The 27,035-nt window shown below is 37.9% G+C and overlaps 1 protein-coding gene across 3 annotated transcripts in view; it reads left to right on the top strand.

Annotated features, from left to right (window-relative positions):
• Positions 1-12,401: 12,401 nt before the first annotated feature.
• Positions 12,402-27,035, top strand: part of PDLIM5 (PDZ and LIM domain 5) — a 209,116-nt gene continuing 194,482 nt past the window's right edge. For all 3 annotated transcript variants that reach the window (XM_082838454.1, XM_082838452.1, XM_082838456.1), the window contains exons 1-2: positions 12,402-12,473; positions 15,575-15,712. In XM_082838454.1, the coding sequence (XP_082694580.1) occupies positions 15,617-15,712 (96 nt within the window). In that variant the 5' untranslated portion in view covers positions 12,402-12,473; positions 15,575-15,616. The remainder of the gene's footprint in view (positions 12,474-15,574; positions 15,713-27,035) is intronic.

The following is a 27,035-nucleotide window of genomic DNA, read 5'->3' as shown; positions in this document are numbered from 1 at the left end:
AAAGCACAAAAAGCAAATAGAAGTAAAATATACACCAAGTTTCACTACCCAGAGGCAACCACTGATAGCATTTATATCTAGACTTTTCCTATAAGTTTTAAAATATAAGACTTAATGTCTAAAGTAATAATATTTAAGTCCAAAAAATAATAATAATATTTAAGTCAAAAATGGATGAATTTTGCTATTTATATATCAAAAACTGCAGTTATTTTGTTAAAGCTTTTAATTCTGAGACGAAGCAGGCATCAGACTTTGGCTAAAGAATAGTTTAAAGATATATTGCCGTATGAGATAATCAGATTATGAAGACACTTAAAGATTCCAGTTTCATATCTCATAGATTTAAAAAAAATGTCTTGTTTACTTTCTTCATTTGTTAACCTTTTCACAGCTGGCAGAAAATGGCTTTGAGTAATTTCCTAGAATTAGTTTTATGAAGTTAAAGGCCAATAAATATGTGCATATTACATACTGGCAGAATTTGATGTGATGTATAATCCATTTTCAGTGGAATTAAGTATAGTTTTGGTTTATGTTATTGATCCATATTTATTCCTTCATATCATTCCTTATTTTAAAAATAATTCTATGTGGGTTTCCCTAGTGGCGCAGTGGTTGAGGGTCCGCCTGCCGATGCAGAGGACGCGGGTTCGTGCCCCGGTCCGGGAGGATCCCGCATGCCGCGGAGCGGCTGGGCGCGTGAGCCATGGCCGCTGGGCCTGTGCGTCCGGAGCCTGTGCTCCGCAACGGGAGAGGCCACAGCAGTGAGAGGCCCGAGTACCGCAAAAAAAAAAAAAAATTCTATGCTTTAATCAGATTTTTGATGAATTGATTCATCATTCTTTGTACAGCAGCCCTTACATTTTGGCCAGGAATGACATGCTTTAATGCATTCCACTATGACTACACATGTGGACACCTTCCAATGAAAATATTAGTTTCTTTGCTTTTCCCAGAGTATGTAAATGGATTTTAAAAATACTTAGTAGAGGTAGTGTTTTTTGGGTGGAGAGATTTTACTGTAAATAAAGATTGCTATGATTAGATTTCCTCAAGGATCTTTCCAATCCAAAATACCACTTGCTTAAATGACCTTATTTGTACACTAGTCTTGTTAATAATTATGTCCTCATAGCTCCACCGTTGATGGCAGAGACACATGGAAAAGCATGAGAAATTCTAAACCCAGACAATGAGAGAAACTACCTAATGGATCAGTAAAGATTACATCAGTGGTTTGGGACAAAACCATACTTAAAGAAATTTAGATTTAAACACCAATTATATTAAAATTAATTTGGGGCTAATATAAGTTTATATTATTATGATGAATTTAGTCAATTCATGTAGTTTTAAAAAAACAAGTACGTGTTGCTTTATTCTCATTATAGATATATTAAATATTCTATAAAAATCTGAAATTTAGAAAATTATAAAGGAAAAAAGTAACAGCCTCATAATCCCATCTCCCAAAGATGACCACTGTATATACTTTATTATATATACATAGACAAGATCTTGATTTAAGAAGTATTTTATTTGTGATAAATAATTGCAATTTTTACTAGCTCTTTTAGTTAGAAAATTGACAATATAGAAAGAAGATATTTATTTCCAGATTTTAAGTGACAGTGAGTCATCACACAACATTTTAATAATGGGAATACTTCTAAAAAACTGAAACTGCTTAATATAAAGTCATCCATTAAAAAAACCCAAAAAGCAAAATCTAATATTTTCCCCCAAATGAGTTTGCTTTTAAAATCACTTATATGAACAGAATATGGGACATGGTAAATGCTCAGTAAGTAAGCATGCATAGCATTTTAATGATTTATCCAGGGTGGTGATGATCAAAAGAATCACCAGCAACGTTATCAGTCAGGATCCTGAGAGGAAACAGAGGGTACCCTCAAAGGTATTTAATTGAAAATGACTTAACAAAGGGACACTGTATAGAGGTGTAGGCACAGTGTATTCTCCAAAATGACCTAATACCTTTTATAAGTAAAATCTTTCGAAGTGAGCACTCTCACAGTGTGCACTCTAAACCTTCTTTCTTCACATTTTCCTTAACTCATTCAGTACAAATGTGCAAGATGTTATATATGGAAAGCTGACAATTTTCAAATTTATCTCTTTTTGGTTTCTTAACACACTTCTTCTTAACTTTTTACGTGAAGGTAAATTGGAAATAGGAAAATGAATAAGGTTTCTTCCCAGCCTGTCTTGCCTCCCAGGCCAGGGAGATTGATTTCTTGGTAGTACCAACTAATAGGGAAGTTATGCTCCAGGCCCATTTCTTACTTTCTTGACTTTCTTCAAATAACATTTTTCTTCAGCTTTTCCAGTGATTGACCTATATGTTTTGTTACTATCTCATCTCCAAAATCATATATTGGTCTATCCTTTCAAACTCCCCCAGACTCCTGAAAGAAATGATTTTATCTGAGCAAAACATCAGACTGGCTAAACCTGGATCTTATCATGAGGAACATTCCTCCCCTTCTGCAATCTCAAACTTGGAGCTCCTAAGGACTTTTTTCAGGGTCTTTACAATCTACCCTTCTTATTGATACCCCTCACTTACCAACTGGATTCTTTTGCTTACTGGCAAGTGCCAGTGAAATGCATATTCATTTTAATACTTGCCACTCTTTCTTCAGTATCAGTCAGTTATTAATACCACCCCCAAAACCCAGACTTGAAACTTGAAAGCTAGTTTTAACAAGTTTAAATTTCTTTTTAACGTCTTCCTCAAGCACATTTACTCAGTTACCGAAGCTTCATGGATCTGTTCTTAGACTCTTTCTCATCCATTTATTTCTTTCCACTCTCTGGGCCTGTTTTAGCTCTGGCCCTTCTCCCACGAGTCAGTAGTAAGCTTTAGAATGACAGTATGCCTTTCTCCCTAGATTACCAAATGTTTCTTTAGGTATTAAAATAGTTAATACTTCCTCTCCATTCCAGATATTAAACGTTAAATACTCACACCTATGAGTGGTTTATTTATCTTTCAGGATTAGGACTTAAAAGATAAAGTGACTTAGAGTAATGTAGGAACTTTTTAAAGATTGGCACTTTATAGTTTGTTGGGTGCAACTGTAACAGCTCCTCACAGCCATGCCATCTTATAATTTAAAGTTTCTGTTATTTTTGAAGTGCTGCAAGAGGATCCTGAGTCATACATTGGATAATAAAATGTTGGAGCGAACAGTTATACATGGAGACAAATACTGTTTAGGTGGAATATTCTTAAAAACTCTTCCTGCTAAATTAGTTAATCTTTTGATCTACTTTTCTTTTCTAATTTAGCTTTTTGTGCACTGGTTTTGATAAAGTGATGCTAATATGGTTTTCTTTGTGGTGAGTGCCTCATTGCTTAGGCCATAGTGTTAATGAGGTTAAGGACATTGGTCTGATTTCCCAATGGTTCAGTTATCTTCCTGCAAGTCTGTAGTCACAGACTGACCTTCAAACCATGGTCAACCATTTCATAAATATTAGTCACGAGGGAGAAAGAGTAGGGGAGTCAGAATGGCTCAGTGTCAATTCATTCTAAAGCAAGTTAAGGCAGATGCCCTACCAAACGTGGTTTAGGAGTTTTGTCTTCTCTTGTTTAGAAGTAACTCAGCATTTATTTAATTTCTATAATTTGCTACAGATTGCACCTCCATGGCCCTCAACAATGTTAGTTGCTATAGCTTTCCACCTTCTTTCTCTCGTCTTTAAGCTGGATGGCTTACTGAATTTACTGAGATGCAGTGTGTTGAGATGAAAAGGGCATGGTTTTTGGAGTCAGACCCTCGGCTCTACTTCTATCACTATTCAGTTGTGTGCCCTTGCTTAAATTTCTTAATCTCTAACTTTCTGATTCTTCCTTGGAAAAAAATACCTACTTTATATGGTTGTAAGAATAAAATAATATACATAAGTCAAGAAATAGTACCTGCATAATAAATGCTAAAGTTCTCTACTTGTCTTTTGTGATACATAAATAAATCTAATCGGTTAGGAAAGTTTCATACGGCTACCTTTTTTTTTTTTTAACATCTTTATTGGAGTATAATTGCTTTACAGTGGTGCATTAGTTTCTGCTGTTTAACAAAGTGAACCAGCTATACATATACATATAACCCCATACCTCCTCCCTCTTGTGTCTCCCTCCCACCCTCCCTATCCCACCCCTCTAGGTGGACACCAAGCACCGAGCTGATCTCCCTGTGCTATGCGGCTGCTTCCCACTAGCTAGCTATTTTACATTTGAGGCTACCATTTATTTAACGCCTACTTAGTGCCAAGCGTGCTTTATATATATATTATCTCTACTCCTCACGATAACCTCAAAAGGTAATTTACAGTTATTTCTTTTAAGATGAGGAAACTGAGATAAGTTGCTGCTATCTGGGATGCATGGTTTTCACTGAAGCACAGGACACAGTAAATTGGGGATATAGGGATATTTCTAGGGAAGTGGTTTTTAAGCATTATAGTTGAATGACTACCTGGAGGGGTTGTTTGTTAAAAAGGCAGACTCTTGGGGCCCATCTGCAAGGATCCTGGGTCTGGAGCCCAGGAAATTGCAGTTTTAACAAGCTGTCTGTGCCATTTCAATACAGTTGGTTCTTAAACCTATGCATCATTCTTGAATTTGGTTCATTTCCCTTACACCCCCCCGCTTTAAACTGTGGTCGGAGGAAGAGGAGAATTCAGAGGCAGGCTATGGTCTTTAGGCTAACACTAATTTGCATAGGTAAATAACACTCTCAACTCTTCATTACCTAAAGATGCTTACCCTCTAGTGATACCTCTATACACTGCCTGCAGTTCTTGATGTCTTGTCAACCTGGATTCATTCAGGCTCTAACTGTATTCGCATCAAATAGATGAGGAGAAGCAGAGATGGGTACAGGGTAATTCCAGTCATTGCCCTGTGGAACTGTTACAAGATGCAATCTTTTGCAACTTCAATTTTCTTGACTGTAAATGGGATGACACTTGTCTTATAAAGTTATTGTAAGGATTACTACACTGTCTAGCACATGGCAGGTATTATAAATGGCAGGTATTATTATTTATTTAATTATTTATTTATTTTTGTGAGATATCAAACATGATGACATATATTAAAGCACTCTATAAACCAGCTCACACTCGGAAACCCTTCCCTCCAACATAATCTTTTAGAGAATGTGAAGAAAACTGTGGACTAACTATAGCCATCCTGTGAAAATATAATAATGCCAGTCAACATAGATCATTTAAAATGTCTCAGGTTTGGTTCAAAATGGCAGAGTAGAAGGACGTGCTCTCACTCCCTCTTGCAAAAGCACTGGAATCACAACTAACTGCTGAACAGTCATCAACTGGAACTCACCAAAAAAGATACCCCACATGAAAAGACAAAGGAGAAGCCACAGTGAGTCGGTAGGAGGGGCGCAATCACAATAAAATCAAATCCCATAACTGCTGGGTGGGTGACTCACAAACTGGAGAACACTTATACCACAGAAGTCCACCCACTGGAGTGAAGGTTCTGAGTCCCACGTCAGGCTTCCCAACCTGGGAGTCCAGCAATGGGAGAAGGAATCCCTAGAGAATCAGACTTTGAAGGCTAGCGGGATTTGATTGCAGGACTTCAACAGTACTGGGGGAAACAGAGACTCCACTCTCGGAGGGCACACACAAAGTAGTGTGCACATCGGGACCCGGAGGAAGGAGCAGTGACCCCATAGGAGACTGAACCAGATCTACCTGCTAGTGTTGGAGGGTCTCCTGAAGATGTGGGGGGTGGCTGTGGCTCACCATGGGGACAAGGACACTGGCAGCATAAGTTCTGGGAAGTACTCCTTGGCGTGAGCCCTCCCAGAGTCCACCATTAGCCACACCAAAGAGCCTGGGTAGGCTCCAGTGTTGGGTCGCCTCAGGCCAAACAACCAACAGGGAGGGAACCCAGCCCCACTCATCAGCAGACAAGCGGATTAAAGTTTTACTGAGCTCTGCCCACCAGAGCAACACCCAGCTCTACCCACCGCCAGTCCCTCTTGTCAGGAAACTTGCACAAGCCTCTTAGATAGCCTCATCCACCAGAGGGCAGACAGCAGAAGCAACAAAACTACAATCCTGCAGCCTGTGGAACAAAAACCACATTCACAGAAAGACAGACAAGATGAAAAGGGAGAGGGTTATGTACTAGATGAAGGAACACGATAAAACCCCAGAAAAACAACTAAATGAAGTGGAGATAGGCAACCTTCCAGAAAAGGAATTCAGAATAATGATAGTGAAGATGATCCAGGACCTCAGAAAAAGAATGGAGGCAAAGATCGAGAAGATACAAGAAATGTTTAACAAGACCTGGAAGAACTAAAGAACACACAAACAGAGATGAACAATACAATAACTGAAATGAAAACTACACTAGAAGGAATCAATAGCAGAATAACTGAGGCAGAAGAATGGATAAGTGACCTGGAAGACAGAATGGTGAAATTCACTGCTGCAGAATAGAGTAAAGAAAAAAGAATGAAAATAAATGAAAACAGCCTAAGAGACCTCTGGGACAACATTAAACGCAACAATATTCATATTATAGGGTTCCCAGAAGGAGAAGAGAGAGAGAAAGGACCAGAGAAAATATTTGAAGAGATTGTAGTTGAAAACTTCCCAAACATGGGAAAGGAAATAGCCACCCAAGTCCAGGAAGCGCAGAGGGTCCCACACAGGATAAACCCAAGGAGAAACATGCCAAGACACAGCGTAATCAAATTGGCAAAAATTAAAGACAAAAATTACTGAAAGCAGCAAGAGAAAAATGACAAATAATATACAAGAGAACTCCCATAAGGTTAACAGCTGATTTCTCAGCAGAAACTCTACAAGCCAGAAGGGAGTGGCAGGACATATTTAAAGTGATGAAAGGGAAGAACCTACAACCAAGATTACTCTACCTGGCAAGGATCTCATTCAGATTCGATGGAGAAATCAAAAGCTTTACAGACAAGCAAAAGCTAAGAGAATTCAGCACCACCAAACCAGCTGTACAACAAATGCTAAAGGAACTTCTCTAAGTGGGAAACACAAGAGAAGAAAAGGACCTACAAAAACAAACACAAAACAATTAAGAATATGGTAAGAGGAACATACATATCAATAATTACCTTAAACGTGAATGGATTAAATGCTCCAGCCAAAAGACACGAGCTCACTGAATGGATACAAAAACAAGACCCATATATGCTGTCTACAAGAGACTTACTTCAGACCTAGGGACACATACAGACTGAGAGTGAGGGGATGGAAAAAGGTATTCCATGCAAATGGAAATCAAAAGAAAGCGAGAGTAGCAATACTCATATCAGATAAAATAGAATTTAAAATAAGGAATGTTACAAGAGACAAGGAAGGACACTACATAATGATCAAGGGATCAATCCAAGAAGAAAATTTAACAATTATAAATATATATGCACCCAATATAGGAGCACCTCAACACATAAGGCAACTGCTAACAGCTATAAAAGAGGAAATCGACAGCAGCACAGTAACACTGCGGCACTTTAACACCTCACTGACACAATGGACAGATCGTCCAAACAGAAAATTAATAAGGAAATACAAGCTTTAAATGACACAATAAACCAGATAGACGTAATTGATATTTTTAGGACATTCCATCCAAAAACAGAAGATTACACTTTCTTCTCAAGTGCGTACCGAACATTCTCCAGGATAGATCACATCTTGGGTCACAGACCAAGCCTCAGTAAATCTAAGAAAATTGAAATCATATTAAGCATCTTTTGTGACCACAATGCTATGAGATTAGAAATCAATTACAGGGAAAAAACCGTAAAAAACACAAACACGTGGGGGCTAAACAATACATTACTAAATAACCAGGAGATCACTGAAGAAATCTAAGAGGAAATCAAAAAATAGCTAGAGAAAAATGACAATGAAGGCACGACGATCCAAAACCTATGGGATGTAGCAAAAGCAGTTCTAAGAGGGAAGCTTATAGCCATACAAGCCTACCTCAAGAAACAAGAAACATCTCAAATAAACAACCAAACCTTACACCTAAAAGAACTAGAGAAAGAAGAACAAACAAAACGCAAAGTTAGCAGAAGGAAAGAAATCATAAAGATCAGGTCAGAAATAAATGAAATAGAAACAAAGAAAACAATAGCAAAGATGAATTAAACTAAAAGCTGGTTCTTTGAGAACATAAACAAAATTGATAAACCATTAACCAGACTCCTCAAGAAAAAGAAGGAGAGGACTCAAATCAATAAAATTAGATATGAAAAAGGAGAAGTTACAACAGACACCTCAGAATACAAAGCATCCTAAGAGACTGCTACAAGCAACTCTATGCCAATAAAACGGACAACCTGGAAGAAATGGATAAATTCTTAGAAAGGTACAACCTTCCAAGACTGAACAAGGAAGAAATAGAAAACATGAACAGACCAATCAGAAGTAATGAAATTGAAACTATGATTTAAAATCTTCCAACAAAAGTCCAGGACCAGGTGGCTTCACAGGTGAATTCTATCAAACATTTAGGGAAGAGCTAACACCCATCCTTCTCAAACTCTTCCAAAAAATTCCAGAGGAAGGAACACTCCCAAACTCATTCTACGAGGCCACCATCACCCTGATACCAAAACCAGACAAAAATACTACAAAAAAAAGAAAATTATAGACCAATATCACTGATGAGAATAGATGCAAAAATCCTCAACAAAATACTAGCAAACAGAATCCAACAACACATTAAAAGGATCATACACCATGATCAAGTGGGATTTATCCCAGGGATGCAAGGATTCTTCACTATATGCAAATCAATCAATGTGATACACCATATTAACAAATTGAAGAAGAAAAACCATATGATCATCTCAGTAGATGCAGAAAAAGCTGTTGAGAAAATTCAACACCCATTTATGATAAAAACTCTCCAGAAAGTGGGCATAGAGGGAACCTACCTCAACATAATAAACGCCATATATGACAAACCCACAGCAAACATCATTCTCAATGGTGAAAAACTGAAAGCATTTCCTCTAAGATCAGGAAGAAGACATTGATGTCCACTCTCACCACTATTATTCAACATAGTCTTTGAAGTCCTAGCCATGGCAATCAGAGAAGGAAAAGAAATAAAAGGAATACAAATTGGAAAAGAAGAAGTAAAACTGTCACTGTTTGCAGGTGACAAGATACTATACATAGAGACCCCTAAATTGCCACCAGAAAACTACTAGAGCAAATCAATGAACTTGGTAATGTTGCAGGAAAAAAAATTAATGCCACAGAAATCTCTTGCATTCCTATACACTAATGATGAAAAATCTGAAAGAGAAATTAAGGAAACACTCCCATGTACCATTGCAATAAAAAAGAATAAAATACCTAGGAATAAACCTACCTGGGGAGACAAAAGACCTGTATGCAGAAAACTATAAGACACTGATGAAAGAAATTAAAGATGATACCAACAGATGGAGAGATGTACCATGTTCTTGGATTGGAAGAATCAATATTGTGAAAATGACTATACTACCCAAAGCAATCTTCAGATTCAATGCAATCCCTATTAAATTACCAATGGCATTTATTTTTTTACAGAACTAGAACAAAAAATCTTAAAATTTGTGTGGAGACACAAAAGACCCTGAATAGCCACAGTGGTCTTGAGGGAAAAAAATGGAGCTGGAGGAATCAGACTCCCTGACTTCAGACTATACTACAAAGCTATATTAATCAAGACAATATGGTACTGGCACAAAAACAGAAACACAGATCAATGGAACAAGATAGAAAGCCCAGAGATAATCCCACGCCCCTATGGTCAACTAATCTATGACAAAGGAGGCAGGGATATACAATGGAGAAAAGACAGTCTCTTCAATAAGTGGTGCTGGGAAAACTGGACAGCTACATATAAAAGAATGAAATTAGAATACTCCCTAACACCATACACAAAAATAAACTCAAAATGGATTCGAGACCTAAATATAAGACCAGACATCATAAAACTCTTAGAGGAAACCATAGGAATAACACTCTTTGACATAAATCACAGCAAGATCTTTTTTGATCCACCTCCTAATGGAAATAAAAATAAACAAATGGGACCTAATGAAACTTCAAAGCTTTTGCACAGCAAAGGAAACAATAAACAAGTCGAAAAGACAACCCTCAGAATGGGAGAAAATATTTGCAAACGAATCAATGGACAAAGGATTAATCTCCAAAATATATAAACAGCTCATGCAGCTCAATATTAAAGAAACAAACAACTCAATCCAAAAATGCGCAGAAGACCTAAATAGACATTTCTCCAAAGAAGATATACAGATGGCCAAGAAGCACATGAAAGGCTGCTCAACATCATTAATCATTGGAGAAATGCAAATCAAAACTACAATGAGGTATCACCTCACACCAGTTAGAATGGGCATCATCAGAAAATCTACAACCAACAAATGCTGGAGAGGGTGTGGAGAAAAGGGAACCCTCTTGCATTGTTGGTGGGAATGTAAATTGATACAGCCACTATGGAGAACAGTATGGAGGGTCCTTAAAAAACTAAAAATAGAATTACCATATGACCCAGCAATCCCACTACTGGGCATATACCCAGAGAAAACCATAATTTAAAAAGATACATGCACCCCAATGTTCATTGCAGCACTATTTATATTAGCCAGGACATGGAAGCAACCTAAATGCCCATCGACAGACCAATGGATAAAGAAGGTGTGGTACATATATACAATGGAATATTAGTCAGCCATAAAAAGGAACGAAATTGGGTCATTTGTTGAGACGTGGATGGATCTAGAGACTGTGATACAGAGTGAAGTAAGTCAGAAAGAGAAAAGCAAATATATATTAACGCATATATGTGGAACCTAGAAAAATGGTACAGATGAACCGGTTTGCATGGCAGAAATTGAGACACAGATGCAGAGAACAAACGTACGGACACCAAGGGGGGAAAGTGGTGGGTGTCGAGAGGTGGTCGTGTGATGAATTGGGAGATTGGGATTGAGATACATACACTAATATGTATAAAATGGATAACTAATAAGAGCCCGCTGTATAAAAAAAAATCAATAAAATAAAATTCCAAATTTCAAAAAAAAAGACAGCAATGGTTACTGCACATAAAATAAAATATGTCTCCTTACCCACATTAAAAAACAGGCAAAATTAATTTTAATTATATGTTTAACCAAATATAAAAAATTTTGTCATTTCAACATGTAATCAATATAAAATTATTAACGACATTTTACATTATATTTTTCATTACAGGTCTTCAAAATCTACTTCAACTATAGCTCAATTTGGGCACTACATTTTCAGTGGTAAAGTGAAATCTAGTCCTTCCCAAACAATAAAGTTTGTGTTTAATGGAAGCATGTTATCCTACTTCAGGTTTTAAATTTAAATTAAACTTACATAAAACAAAAAATTCAGTGCTTCAGCCGCAGTAGACACATTTCAAATGCTCAATAGCCACACGTGACTAGTGGCTACGGGTTTGGACAGAGCATAGTTTTGGGTCTTCTCTAGAATTTTGTTTGCACTTCTAGGAGACTCACGGACCCCATGAGCCTTGCTTTACATGTCCCTTGGTTAAGAATTGTCCTTTTCACATTTTATAAGCCAATTCACTGTTTAAAAGAAGCCTACAAGTTACTTTCTGTATGTTCACTGAACATTATTCAAATGTGCTCATGAATAAATTCCTTGGGCTAAATCAAGCAACTTTACAGAAACTGCGAAGTGAACTATTGATCTGGATTCAGAAAAATAAGCTGAGGCTATAATGGTTGAACCACTTTTGGTCGCTGCTGTTTATCACGGTCTTCTGGTTTGATAAGAAGATTTAACTTCTAGATATTAAAGTTACTGATTTTCACTTTCCTGACAAGTAAACTTTAAGCGTCTTCACTTTTCAGGGCACATAAAGCTCACCCAAAAAACCAGGCAGTGGCTGCTGAACTTGCCTAGACAGGAATTTATCTAAAGCCCTCTCCTGTTTTAGGCAAAGCAACTGCTGGCCAATTCAAAGTTTCTTTAGAGAGAAATGCATCCACTATAAAACAGGCAGGGGGAGCGGACTTTTGCCAGGTACTGCTCAAAACCCCCTAAGACTACTGCCACCGAAAGTCTGTAGTGCAATTGTTTTACCGCAGCGGCTTCAGCTCGCCGCAGCAAGCCCGCTCGCTAGGCTCCGCAGCACCCTTCTCCCAGCGCCTCCCAGCCCTGCTCGGCCCGGGGGCGTGGCCGGGGAGGAGGGGGCGTGCCTTGGATCGGGGGCGGGGCCTGTGGGGGTTGGGGAGCCAGGAGGCGGAAGTTCCCGGGGGCCGTGGGGACGGCGTACACACCACGAGTCACTTGTCAGCGCTCGTCTGAGGCAGAGGCATCGCCGCGCCGGACCCGAGGTGAGTGGCCGCCCGCCGGCGATGCGCGTCTCGGATCCCCGATAAGGAGGAGGGAAAGAAGGGGTCGCCGTACGCAGAGCGCGTGGAGGGAAGCCCAGCTAGTGGAGAGGAGGGGGCGCGCCTCGCGCCGGGTGGCTGCTCAGGTGTTTGCCGGACGCCGATCAGCGGAGGTGGGAGAGCGGCGTGGGAAGAGGAGCGCCCGGGAAAGGGCGGCGCGGGAGCGGGCCCCAGGCCAGAGGACGGGCACTGGAGCTCGGGCAGATTGGGACGAGAGCGGCGGCGTCGCCGGGCACGCACCTAGGCGTCCCGAGACACTCGCGTCCTGCGCGAGTCTCCCGGGGGTGTGGGGAGGAAGCGGGTCTAAACGGGAACGGCGTGCTGATTTTTTATTTGCTCTCACGCTACTGAGAAGCATTTATTTCCCCCCGAATATTGAGGATTGTGTAACCTGTTAGGGGACAACAGAAATAAAGCTTGTTTAAAAAACAAATCTGTCATGAACGCCAGATTTATTAGTGCTCGCGTACTTGGTGGGGCTTTTTTAAAAAGACTGTGGTCCCGTTCGTTTGACAGTAAGTGGAAAAAGGAAGGGCGTATGGACAGGGTAGTCCTTGGAAAGAAAATTCGTGGCTGCGCTGGGCAGGGTAGGTCTCGGGTGTGATCGCCAGAGCCTCTCCCAAGTCTGCCTTCCTGACCACGGGGACGCTGGAAGCCGCCCGCCTAGGGAGCAGCCGGCTCGGGAACCTTATTTGGCAAACAGGGCTAGGCGTGAACCTCTCTGCTGGAAAACTGTCTCGTCGGCTACTTTCACCCGGTGCCTGTGGCTTTAGTTCTTCCATTCTACCTCCACAGTCGCTCAATCTGGGGAAGAAGAGGATCTCAAGATACAGCTTTAATTTCAGACCCTTCTCGGAGAAATTCATCATGAGTTCTTTCCCTTCTCCCACCCACCGAAGAAGCTGGGCTAGGAGCGTGGGAAATGCCAGGCTTCCTGCCTAAGTACTAGAGCGAAGACATTGTTTGGACTTTCCCCTAAAAGACAATCCAGCACGGTACAGAAGTGCCAACATTTTCTACGTGCTTGAAAGCAGAAAGGCTGCTCAATATTTCCTGCCTGCTTGGTATTTAAGGAAGAGTTTGGGCACTAATATTACCAGACCTGGAAAAGGCCAATAGTATTAACAGTTGCTTCGGTTTCAGAATATTTTAACGCACGTGAAGCTAGCAAAGGGAGAGTACTGGAAGGGAAACGACACTAGAAATGAACTGACGCTGGTTCTGTAGTGGGGCTGTGACCTTGCCAGTGCTAGAGATTTTAATAACAAATGGGAGAAATCAGGAAGGGAACTCGTAAGTAAAGGGAAGCTGCAGGTACATAGGTTGATATATGAATTAAACACATTTTCTTGTAGGGAACATTGGGATTAGAGGAAGTGGAACCTAACTTTCAAATTCTTCTCTTGACAAAAAGTTAAAGATTAAAAAAGAAAGAGGGGTAGGCTGCCTGTGAAATATCTGTTGGCTTTACACACTTTTGATTTATATTGTGTGCCATTATCCAGTCTTTCTCTACAAGTTCTCTGAAACATTTATTACAGTGAGAAAGCAATTAGACTGTGTGGCTCCTTACTATTTGTTTTTCACATATATCAAATAGCTTGATCTCCGGTTTGGCCTTTTCATCTTTTTAGTGTTTGTTGCATCAGTATTGACGTAATGTATTATTGGCTAGTAGTTCAGTCAACTACTATGCCAGTGGAAAAGCCCATTTTGTTTCTGGGCAGATGCAGGGCAGATTTTCACTGATTTTTCTTTAAGAACTGGACTTATATGAAAGTTTTGCCTCATTTTCCCCATATGAGAAGATGGAATCTGCTTGCTTTTAATATACCCGGTGATTTGCATATCTACATCTGCCACTATTAATTTGGTGTGATGGAATAGAAATTTTCAATGGGTTAAAAAAATGGAATAATATTTTAAGACAGATAATAGGTGATGATTTGGCTGAATAGCACAGATTTTCCAAGGAAGTGTGTCTGAAACAGCTTTTTTTAAAAAAATGTGGTTTTAAAATTATTATACATCTGTCACATTATTTTTAAAGAGGGAAATAATAGGTGTCTTAGTATTACATTTTAGAAGACCTCCATTCCTCCCAGTTTCTCCCACTCACACATAACCACCATAACAACCAACACCAAACTCCGAGTCACACTTTTTTTTCTTTAGTTTTTTTTTGTTATATAGAAGTACTACCATGAGAGTCATTATGAGCGCACTTCCAGCAAAACACAGAAGAAAGAAAGCACTGAAGCGCTGGTTCTTTTCTAAAGCTCTAATTCTTTCATGCATTAAGACTCACCTTTTATTCCTACCATGTTTAGTCAGACTTATACACTGTGTGGTAAACGCTCACTCCACTTTGCCTGATGAGGTGTGTATATAAAGCAAAAAGCAGGTTCTGATTGAAATATCATTGTGCTAGAGTATTGCCCATCATTGCCTGTCCGAAGGAAATGTAAATAATTTCTTTGCGTGGAAAATAACATGTCCCCAGAAGAGGAAATACAAGTTGTGCTTTATAATTGGAGAGAACAGTTTTATGCATTAAAAAACAACTTCTCGTTTTAAAGAATTTAGAGTTTGGAAAGCATGAATGAGAGTCTACCGATTTGTGGTTCTTTTCATATGTTAGGATAACTTAGAATTTAAGTAAGTGAAATTGAAGGACTCTTGCTAACTGCAGGCAGAAGGACAGGGAAAGTCATTTTGAATTAAACCTGAAATAAAGTTTTGTTCTTTTTTTGTATAAAATGAAGTGTTGTAAAGTACTTTGAATTAAAGTTTGTATGCAAGAAGCCACAAATTGTAGTGTAGCAAGTTGTAAAACTGATCAAATGTCTAGAAATATACTCTGATATGGAATTTTTAGACTATGGAAATTGGCATGAGTTTAGAGATTATGTATTAGCTCATAGATTCCTTTTCCTTGACTGAAATGAGAACTTAATATGACTTATTTTGCATATCCCCTCTTCCCCCCAAAACAAAATACTGAAGATAAACATTTTTGTTAACCATCTAATTTTCTTTCACAGTTTCTTTCATTTTTGGGCATTGGACTTTGAGCCATTAGAACCATGAGCAACTACAGCGTGTCCTTGGTTGGCCCAGCTCCTTGGGGTTTCCGGCTACAAGGTGGCAAGGATTTCAACATGCCTCTGACAATCTCTAGCGTAAGCAAACTTTACAGATTTTATTGTGGATGTTCATTCAATGCATAGTCCTAGAAACATCACGGCCGAGTTGTCGAATTCTCTGGATGACCTGCGCTCTACTTAATAGAATTGCTTATGGAATATGATCTCAGCAAACTTAGTTATGTATAGTAAAGGATGGGCTGGGGAGGGAATTTAGCAAGGATAATTGATTTCAATTAAGCTTATTTTCCCCCATCTTAATAATAAAATTGAAAGCATTTAACTGGGGGGACAGACTCCAAATCTTTGAACTGTGGCTAATTTGGGGAGTTCTCTGGACCTTAGTTTCTTCATATGTAATAGAAGTTTACGCTGTGGGATTTTCACGGTCCCTTTCAGCTCCAAAAGCTATTTATTAGAAACTGTTGATCAATATTGAATAAAATGACTGTTTTTGGTGTTATTTCCTCAGCTCGCTCTCTGGTGAGGGGTTGGTCTACAGTAAAATGGCCAAAAGCTACTTACCTATGAAGAGAAAACGAAGGGCTTGGATGGCCAACCAGATAGTCAGCCTTTGAATGCTTAAGATTTGGCTGTTTACCTCATGGATTTAGTTTGAATGTATTCTGTGTATATATTTTAATGACATGTTTTCATGATGATAATGACACTGATGAAGGGAGTAATTATAGCTTTCATTTATTGAGGTTTGACTGGGTGTCAGGCATTGTTTCACTTTCATCTCCAGTAGATAATTATTGCTATTAATTACTTGTATACCATTTCAGAGGGTTTTTTTATATATTCAAATAAATATGAATATCTATTCCCCTTTTACTTACATGGTAGCATCTTAATACACACTGTTCCACACATTGCTTTTTTTCTTAACAATTTACCTTAGAGAGCTTTCCCTGTTACTAGAGTTGTTTTCTTTTTCTTTTCTTTTTTTTTAATAACAGATGTATAGGATTCTTTTGTAGGGAAGTAAAATTTATTTAAGTAATCCCCTATTGAAGGGCATTTATACTGTTGCCAGTATTGCTATTACAAGTAATGCTTCAGTGGATATCATATATACATAATTATATATGTATAATTTTGATAGGTTATGCCAGTTTGCACTTTTGTGTAATACATAAAAAAATCTATTCCCCCAACAGCATTACCAGCAAACTTTTGGGTTTTTGCCAAGTTCTTTACTTCATCTCAGTTAATTCTCACACCAACCTGTGAAGTAGTGGTTTTATTCTCATTGTAAAGAACTGTGCTGTGAGCTCCCATGGCTGGTGTGGAAGAACTGGCTTTCAAGCAGTTAATGCTCCGCTTCCTCCCCAATAAGCTTTATCATAAATTTAGGTAGATTGCTTCTCTAGTTAGATATTTAGAGAGTTATCTTTTGGTTTAATTATATATGTACTTATTATTTAATTATATATGTGTGTGTGTGTGTATATATATATATATATATATATATATATATACACACACACACACACACTGCTTCTTACAGTATGTATATCCAACTCGATTTTGAAAGATTAAAAATAAGTTTGTAACAGTTACGTCTCTCTATTAAAATACTTCAAATCCCAGTTTACTAATGAAGTTTTCCTTGTTTCTTGGCTCTGGATTTTTAAAATAGTTATCTTTATCAAATTCCATCTTGATTCCAGTTACTCAGATTTTACAAGGAAACACATGTATGTAATCCAGCCTGAAAGTTTTAAGACTTTGCCTGGTTGGATGAAATTTTAAATGTAAAGCATCTGTGTGAAAATGTGTCTTGTGATTTATTCCTGTTTGAGGGGGGCAGTATCTTTTTGCCTCCTACTGAAGAGCCATCATGAAGAAAGGAAGAATATTTGAATATTGTCTGTTTTTGCATTCTGTTTACATTATTTTACATTAATTTTGAATATCCTAGTTTATGATAATGGACTAAAGAAAATTATGGTTTAAATGCTTCCATTTTTTGCTGCAAAAAAAAGTGTAGAAACAAATTAACACCTCATGCAACACACTTTGTTGTTTGATTGTAGAAGTGCAAATGGAGTATGTAAATGTTGTGGGACCATACCTTTAAAAAAGTTTTCTGTGCTTCAGTTTCCTGGCAGACAATCTGAGTTCCATGTTGTGATGCTGATACAACAGAACACTGTGTACATACATATGTGCCCTCTCCTGGCACAGAAGAAATGCTTTCCTTGTGTAGACAGAGTGTTAATTAAAGGATTTTGAACACACTGATTAAAAGAGACTACGGTAACAAAGCTGCTGAGTTATTTCTGTTCTCTTACAAAAGTCTCTGCCATCTCCTGTGACCTTTTTGGGCCTTGTGCAGTGGGGCATGCAATTCATTCTGGATTGGCGAGGAGAGGGAATGTTGGTGCAACTGTGCAGCTAGGCTGTTGGCCTTTCATTGTAGTTATTTTTAACCCCTTGTGTGGTTCAGTTTAAACAGGCCTAGAAACATTGCCTAATAAAGATGGGTGCCTAATAACTAATCCATATTGTGGTAGTAAGATTATTAATGTTATACCTCATCTTAATTAGTTCTCTGGTTATATTTATTCTGCCTTAATTATGTAAAATTATTGGGATATATTTCAGTGGTCACCAGATTATTTAATTAGTAGTATCAAGAAGCAATTAAAACCTGAAAGCATGCCTTAAAATATGTAATTTAGTGATTCTCTTACTTTAATAATGTATGTGGAATTCTTAACAAGGTCTGGCATGGTATTCTCTCAGTTGTTATCTTTTACAATAATATGAAATTAAAAAGAAAAAATTTAGAGACTTGAAACATCAAATCCCCCATAATTTTAGGGAACATAGCAGTTATATATTTTTTTACTTACAGTCTGTTGGAATTGATAAAGAAAAATAAACTTACAGGTTTGTGCTTCGCTAGGAACCTGCATCTATATATAGTTCAAACGTATACAGTATTTCCTCCGGTCATGTATTACTATGATGAACTCCAAAGGGCTCTTTACGTTTCCTTATAATATTGGAACTCTGTGATATCAAATGTATTGAGATAAATAAGCCATTGGCTGGGACTTGAACATTCTGTTTTCTTGAGATTTCGTTACCAGCATAGGAATATATGGATTATGACTTGCTTCGTAAAGCACACAAACTGTAAAATTTTAACATTACTCTCAGATTTTGTTCCCCGTCTCTTTTGTATGAGTTTTGCGTACTTTTTTAGTAGGTGGGTTTCTAAGATAAGATTGGTGATTGTTGCAAACTTTTTGAAAAGATCGTCAAATTGCTGTAATTGCCTGATCCCATGTCATTGTCTTCAATTTCCTATCCTTAAAGTGGTGTGTTGGCTACTGGAGTTTGCAGGCTGTCTTTTTATGACCCTGTATTTATGGAATTGCCTTGAAGCCATGGTATGTGAGGATGGGTTTTATTGTAGCAGTGTGGGTTTGTTGGTCTTTGCCAATATATTTTATAAGAAGAAATAGGAGACTTGTTGCACAATTCAAGGCCATATTTTGGCAAGTTGCTGACCCTCATGATGGAATTACAAGAAAGATAGTGTATTTGTGAATAACATTTTAAGTACAGCATCCTAAAATTGAAATACTCTCCTTGTGTTATTTTCTGATGTATGACATTAGAATTTTTCCCTTAGCTGTTAGTATTTGGATTTCCTGAAGTTGATCTCCCAATTCTCTATAAACACATCTATGGTGTTTCTTTAGCAGATAAAATCAGGTCAGACATTTTAATACCCAAATAATAGAGATTTTGATTCTCAACAGTTAGGGGAGGATCATTTGTTACCAGGTCAGACAAGATTTTAGTTGCATTTGAAAAGCAGAAGAAATGTACCATTTCCTGGAGTATGGAGTCCCGTTTAGGAGTATTACATAGAACAGAGAAAGAGCCGTGAAAACACTTTGCTGTGAATTCATTCATTCAGTAATTAAAAGGATACTTCCTAGAAGCCATTGAAGAAGAGACAAAGCATTGGGGAGTGCAAAGGTCGGGGAGAAAAATAAATACAGTACTAGACAATGTCATAAGACCTGTCACAAGACAATATTTGATGGAATGACAGAGATACAGATAAGTGTTTCTCAGTTTCAGCGGGCACAGACCTTTCATATCTGTTTAGGGGTAGAGGGTTGGCTTCCTACAGGAGAAATTAATTGAACTGGTCCTTGAAGAATGAAATCTGAACACCTCAAAGTCAGTATTTCTCTGTGTTAGTTTTCAGTTCAAAGTGAAGACGAAGACTTTTCTTGCCATTGCTTGAGTCTGAGTGAAGCTGTGAATATAGCTGAGTGATTCTCCAGACAGGCCAGCTGCAGAGTTTCCCTCCTAGAGGTGGGCAGAAAGAGACTTTCAGTCCTCAAGCTGAAATGGGAGAACCATCCTCCCTTGAATAAATGGGCCCATTGTTAATTTTAAGCTGTTGAGTATTTTCTTTTACATTCCCTTCCAACTACCCTGTTATTGTGCCAAGTGAGAAAGTTGATAATTTAGCTTGTTTAACTGCATAATGTACATTTCACATGTATGTTCACCCTCTGCTTTTAAAATATTAGTCACCTTTTGTGGGGGGCTCAGAGACCTGTCTTTTCCCACGTGGCAGTTTTCTGTCATTTGTGGTCCCAAGGGTCAAGAATCTCAAGATAATTCTGAAGGTTTTTTTCTGGTTTGTTATTTGTAAAGAAATGAAAATCTTTATCAGTATGTTTTATTGTAAGTTAATAGTTTGAGAAAAAAAGGCTTTTTTTTTTTTTTTTTTTTTTAATGAATATTGGGCATTTTGGAAAGTTATTGGTTAAAAGGAATTTTACTGGTATGCAGGATTTTTGTATCTGATGGAAGAAACAATATTGTAGAGATTGGGTGAAGTAAGAATAGCACTTTAGACCTAAGTAAGGGAGATTTTCATACAAGCTATTCAGCTACTCATGAGTTAGGTCTAATATTTGCTTACTTAAACTCAGAATAACCAAAGCTTATAGACGTGTTTTAGTCATTTTTGAGAACTTTCAATGCAAAGAGCTTGTGATGATTGTTGATTAGGCTGCAGTGTGAATATATAGTTAATCTGAATATACAGTTACTCTTTGTCTGAAATATCCTGTTTGCAGTAGTTCTTACCCAGGTTCCCATGCACTGCAAGACTGGTCATGGCCTTTTCGCCCAGTTACAACTGCATGGAGGAGAAATACGATATGAGCTAGTTAATCTAGGAGCAAACATTGCTCCAGATAAAAAGGGGTTGTTTCTTTGGCATCTTATTATTTTTAATTTATTTATTTTATTTTTGGCTGCGTTGGGTTTTTGTTGCTGCGCGGGGCTTTTCTCTAGTTGTGGCGAGCGGGGGGCTACTCTTCCTTGCGATGCACGGGCTTCTCATTGCGGTGTCTTCTCTTATTGCAGAGTATGGGCTGTAGGTGTGCAGGCTCAGTAGTTGTGGCACTCAGGCTCAGCAGTTGTGGCTCGCAGGCTCTAGAGCACAGGCTCAGTAGTTTTGGCGTACGGGCTTAGTTGCTCTGCTGGATGTGGGATCTTCCTGGACCAGGGCTCGAACCCGTATCTCCTGCATTGGCAGGCGGATTCTTAACCACTGCACCAATAGGGAAGCCCCTCTTTGGCGTCTTATAAGAGATAATTATGTTTCAGCTTTAGGAGGTGAGACTCTAGGCCTTTGTTTGAATTTTTGAAATGTAGAAATATTGAGTATACGATATAAAACTTGGCAAAACAGGATCCTCACATGTGAAATGTTAATATATGTATGGATTTGCAAATAAGTGACATAATATTGGGAATGAAAAGAAAACATTAGTTTAAGAAAGTAATGAGCAGTGACCATGGTGTGGTGACCCCTAATTTAGGTATTCTGTGTGCAGAGCCACTGTATAGCCCTGCTGGGAATTCAGGTTTGTTTTTTAAATTACAGAGTGGGAAAATCACTTTTATAGCATAGATACTCTTTTTTTTTAAGGTAATAAAATATTTAGGTATGGACAGAACAGACAGTATTGAATGAATGTTTAAAGTCAGGCTTGGAAGGATTTTTTATAGTATTAAAATGGAATCTCTCAAATCTTCACTTCCCCATCTTCTGTCACCTTATTATCATTTCTTTCTTGTTGCATAAGTGGAGTTATCTATCCTTCTGTAAATACTCAGATTTCTTTTACAGCTGAGTTTGTTACCCATTTTGTATGATAATTACTGGAACAAAGTTCATCAACCTCATTGGCATTTAGTCCACCCGGCAGGGCTAAGCAGTTGCAGCAGATGTCCTTGTCCAGCCTAAATGGAGGAGAGTAAAATGAACTGGGGACTTGACGGGAGGGAAAGAACAAGTTAGATTGAAAGAGAACAAGAAAGAGGCAGTTTTAAAAAGGTCACAATGGGAACAGTTATTTACTGGGTCAGATTTGGTACTCAAGAAATCTTCACCCTTCACCCTTTTCCCCCTTCTAAAGTTTGGTTAATTTATGCTTTTCTTTAGGTAAGATATTCAAGCCAAATGACTCAATAAAGCCAAATGACTCAACAGCGTTTAGAGGAAAGAGCCTCCTGTTGTCCCGTCATTCATTTCCTCTGCCTGGAAGCAACCAGTGTTAGCAGTTTCCTGTGTATACTCTCAGGGATAATCTATACAGATGTGTGAAAATACATATATATCCTCATCATCCCCCTTTCCAACACAAATAGTATCCTTAAAAATCTGCTTTTTTTTTGGCATTTTGCTTTTTTCACTTAACCCCAAGTCAGTAAATATATCCTCATTCTTGTACAGCTGCATTGTATTTGGATTTATCATAATTTATTTAACCAGTTCCTATTGATGGACAATTAGGTTGTTAGGTTGTTTCTAATCTTTTCCTTTTAGTAACACTGTAGTGTAATTTTTGCATCAATAACTATATCTATCTGTATATGGCATATATATGAGCATACCTGTGAGATAGATTCCTAGAAATGGAATTGCTGAGTCAAAGAGTTGTATGCAATTGTAATTTTGATTGATATTGCCAAATATCTCTATAGAGACACTCCTACCCACAATGAGAAAGCCAGTTTCCTCATACCTGTGCTAGCACAAGTTTGGACAGACTTTCATCTTTTCCAATCAGATGGGCCTATTTCCATCTTTCTCCTTTTTTACAGGGCTTAATCACAGGTATTCTACAGAGGATTCTGTATGTTTTTAAGTGGCTCTTTTTTTTTTTTCCATATTGCATGAGAATGTACAAAATAAAGATGTGCTGACCTTCTTTAAATGATTTTTTAACTTCTGGGGGGATGCTGTTTATTTGAATTTTTTCATTTAGAGCTTTGGTTAATAATTATCCTCTATCATTTGTTTCCTATTTCCAAACGGATTTCCTCTCTCTGTTAACATATTACTTCCAATTACATGGTGAAAGGTTTTTTTGTTTTTTGTGGAATAGTTTTTGGCATAGTGCCCTGTCATAAACTTTCTGAAAAATTAAGCAAATCACATTTAATAGATTTCAGGTTGTTGCCTTTGGAGTTTCTCCAGCAGCCTGATATATTGTGGAATTTTAAATCCTACTCTTCTCTAGCTCCCCTTACGGATGTGACAAAGAGACTGACCATAATGAGGTATTTGGCCTGGTCCCTGGACATAGTAAAATTCACCCTTAGGAACCTCACTGTTTTCATATCAACTGTTATTAGCCAGTGGAGCATAACAAGTCACAACGGTTTCCAGTGTTTCATAGCACAGTGAGTCAGGCATTGTGAAGGCATCCTAACGTGTGGCACGATATATTTCTTCATTTTACCTGGGTGTAAGCAGCAGAGAGTGTAAGTGTTGGTAACCTTGGTGACAAGAAGAGTCAGAATGCCAGGGATGTTTGTTTATGTGCTTAAAGTTGAGGGAAGGAGGAATTTCCCTTTACTATGCTGTAAAATTTTTAATATGATGAGAAATGTTTGGAACTAGATAATAAGTTGCACCATTTGTTGTTCGAATTCTGTGACTTGTTAAACACTTTTTCCTAGGATTCAAAAAGTGATTTAACAATGACCACTGTTCTTCATTGTAATTATCTTGGGTAAATTTTGATTTACCAAAAGAGGAAGTGTTTTTTTTTTTTTTAATGACATTAACAACCGAATCCCATTTACGGTTGATGCCTTAGGGGCTTGAGTGCTGCGATTTGCTTCCATTGAGAATCCAGTTACAGTATTAGACCAGTATTTCTCAAATGATTTCTGAGATATTAACTTTTAGAGATGGTAAAACTTAAAAATTTAGTAAGGTTGTATAATGCTAGCCAGAGGAGATTGTAGATATGTTCTGAAAGTGTTTTCTTCTTGAGAAAACATACTGGAGGACAAATATCCTTTAGAAAGCAAATGCTTTGTTCCTTAACTAGCAACCCTTAGGGATCTTCTGGAGAAAGAAGTTTGTAAATAAATACAAGCATTGTTATACATGTAATTTTCATGACTTTGGACATTCTCTTGAAGAATCTCCATGCTACTGACTTCCAAATATTCTATGATTGGTTCTTTTGATCTTTTTATACTAGGCATTTCTGTTTATATGTACCTTTATTCATTCTGGAAGACTCTAGTTCGTACCTAATTCTCAGAGTGACACTTTGATAACTTAGCAGACAGAGGTGTTTCCAGACTTCATCAATGGCTTGTTCCCTCCTAGGCTGTTTCCTCATCTTCAGGGTGGCACCTTGCCGAGGCAGGAATTCTAAAATCCTGCATTTAATATATTAATCCCTTCAGACCCACTTGACAGAACTGAGTTTACAGTCCAAAATGCCTGTTTTGAACCCTTAAGTCCTTGGTCTCTCTATTCTTCATGCACAGTACCTTTAGCCCTACCCATCCATCAGGGCACATTCTTACACTAGGTGCTCTTTGAAATGTTTGACGGCTCCAACTCACTTGGGTCTCCTTTCTTTCCTATATTAAATAATAAAAATGACAATACACTGACATTTATTGAGCCCCTGTTATTGTCTAGGCCCTGATGTAGATATTTTGCACACGTTCGATTATTTAATCCTCATAGTGACCCTCTGAGGAAGTATGATTTAAAACCTCTGATTTGCAGATGAAGAAACAGAGAGACAGAGCAGTTAAATAAGATGCTCAAAGTTACACAGCTAGTAATTGGTTAGGCTTAGGATGTGATACCAGACAAACTGAGTAGTAATACTGTAATGCTTTTAAACCAGTATACTCTGTTTTCTGGGAATAGGTGACAGTTTTTACTACTGACAACCAAGTTTGTATGTGTTTCTTAAAGAGAGAATCAAAGACTTGTGTAAATGGGAGTAACTGAGATTACTTCTAAAACTATGACTAGTTTCTAAACTAATCATTAACATCATAAGAAATTTTTAAAATATACCTTCTAGGCCCAGACTTTGAATTCAGGATGTTTAGGGATTCTCACATGCCTTATGGATGTTTCTCGTGTACCATCGAATCCCATTTTGTACGCTAATGTTTGGGAACATTATGTAGCTTTTATTTCTTAAAAATATTTTTAGTATGGATCTTTTGTTATTTAGATCACTTCATCAAAAAGATTAAGGCTAAATTGCAGTGGAACTGCCACTGGCTAAATAATGTGACAGATCTGCTTTTCTCCAACTCCTGGTCTTTTCACTTTTTTCAGGGTTCAGTCAACATAGGTCAAATCGTTTTTGGAAATAAATGTCAGTGTTAATAATATATGATATCAGGCTTCAGTTCTATTTATGATGCTGAAAGTATCTTTAGAACACTTTGAAGTTGGCACATTACTTACAATATTTTAATACTATAAAATTTAATAATGAATGTTAAATTTACCAAAGACTTCTGGAGGAATCTTTAGTAAATTTAACCAGTATATAACCAAGTATATAACAAGTATAGTTGGTTTTGTTTCATACCTCATTGTTAAGATAAAGTGGTAAAATTTATGTTAAAAGGAACTGCATATAGTCATTTTAAGGCCAAATTTTTGGTCTTCATATTATGTTTCACGGTGGTACAGTTTAAGAACATACAAATAGGTCATATACTTTGTTAAATCATGAACCTCTCTCACCAGGAAAAAAACCGCTACAGCTCTGGGTCTTATTTACTCAAGATCGTATTAAAATTCCCCGTACATGTTCAATAACTGTTGACTGATGATTATAATGATGATGGGGACAAACGGGAAGCTGGGTTGCAGTTATAGTCGTTTCTTCTAGAATTGTTTCGTTAATGAAAATGATTAATAGTTATAGTTAACTGATGAGACATTTTGGTTTTCTTTGTTTTTAATCCTAGTCAGGGTTGGTTTCTAGGAAACGCCCCCTATGTTACTTAATGTAATAGCCCTCTGCCTCCCTAGGTACGGAGTCTTCCTGTGTGTCAGCCCGAGTTTGTTTTCTCTGTATTTGACCCAGTAGTTCTCTTTCTATCCTTTAGTGTCATGCACAGCAAAGGATAGCCCTCGCACACATTGCAGCCTTTCCAGTAGGTGACTGACTTGTATTTCCTTTTAAGTCTTGTGGATCTTCTGTTGGAAGCCATTTCTTCAAGTGTTTCTTTCTTGATGGTTGCCTCTCTTCACACCCCTGAGCATTTGCCTTTAAAAGTAGTTCAGTTTTTAAATGTCTCTTTATGTGTGACTCCCAGAACTGAACCTAACACTTCATACATTAAGACCAATGCAGAAGTATAGTTACTAAGTAAGGAAACTGATTTTTGTGACCAGACGGTGCAGGGTTTAGAACTGCCCCGGGCACTGGGCTTGATAGAATTTTTACTGTTTTCTCTGTATACTATTATACTGTTTGCAGTTTTTACAATATGTGTGTCTTTTGTTTAAAAAGTGAAAGGAAATTAAAACTGGCCTGTGCTTTGTAGACATGCAAACTCAGGCTTGTCTGGACATATATGGAAGTTAGGAGAGCCTGAGAGGGGCAGGTGTTTGTGTATGTGTGTGCTGTTTGCATGAAAGATAAAGGGACTTCATGGGAAGGAATTCAAGAAACACGTAAGTGAGGTGTATTCAAGCTTAGTCCTTGGAGATTTTATTATTATTATTTATTATCTTTTAGGAGAGATGGGTAAATTCTTGGTACAGCAGAGTACGTCCTCTTGGTATTGTCTTCTGACGCTGCCCTTCTCCTGAATGACTCATGCCAGAGCCCTAAGAGAAGGTGTTAGTTAACATATATTCGTTAGTCTCTTAGTGTGTATTAGGCTTGGACAGAGAGGGTGGTTCTCTGTTTTCTGACAAACAGGTACATGGAACATGATATGGAATATAAGAAGGAGCTTGGAAGTAGGAGAGGACATATATGTAATGAGACTTGGTCAAAGACCA

The sequence above is a fragment of the Leucopleurus acutus genome (genome assembly GCF_964270905.1).
Source record: "Leucopleurus acutus genome assembly, chromosome: 4".
NCBI lineage: Eukaryota > Metazoa > Chordata > Mammalia > Artiodactyla > Delphinidae > Leucopleurus > Leucopleurus acutus.
Note: the sequence above shows the minus strand (reverse complement) of the source record. Positions and strands in the feature narration are given on the sequence as shown.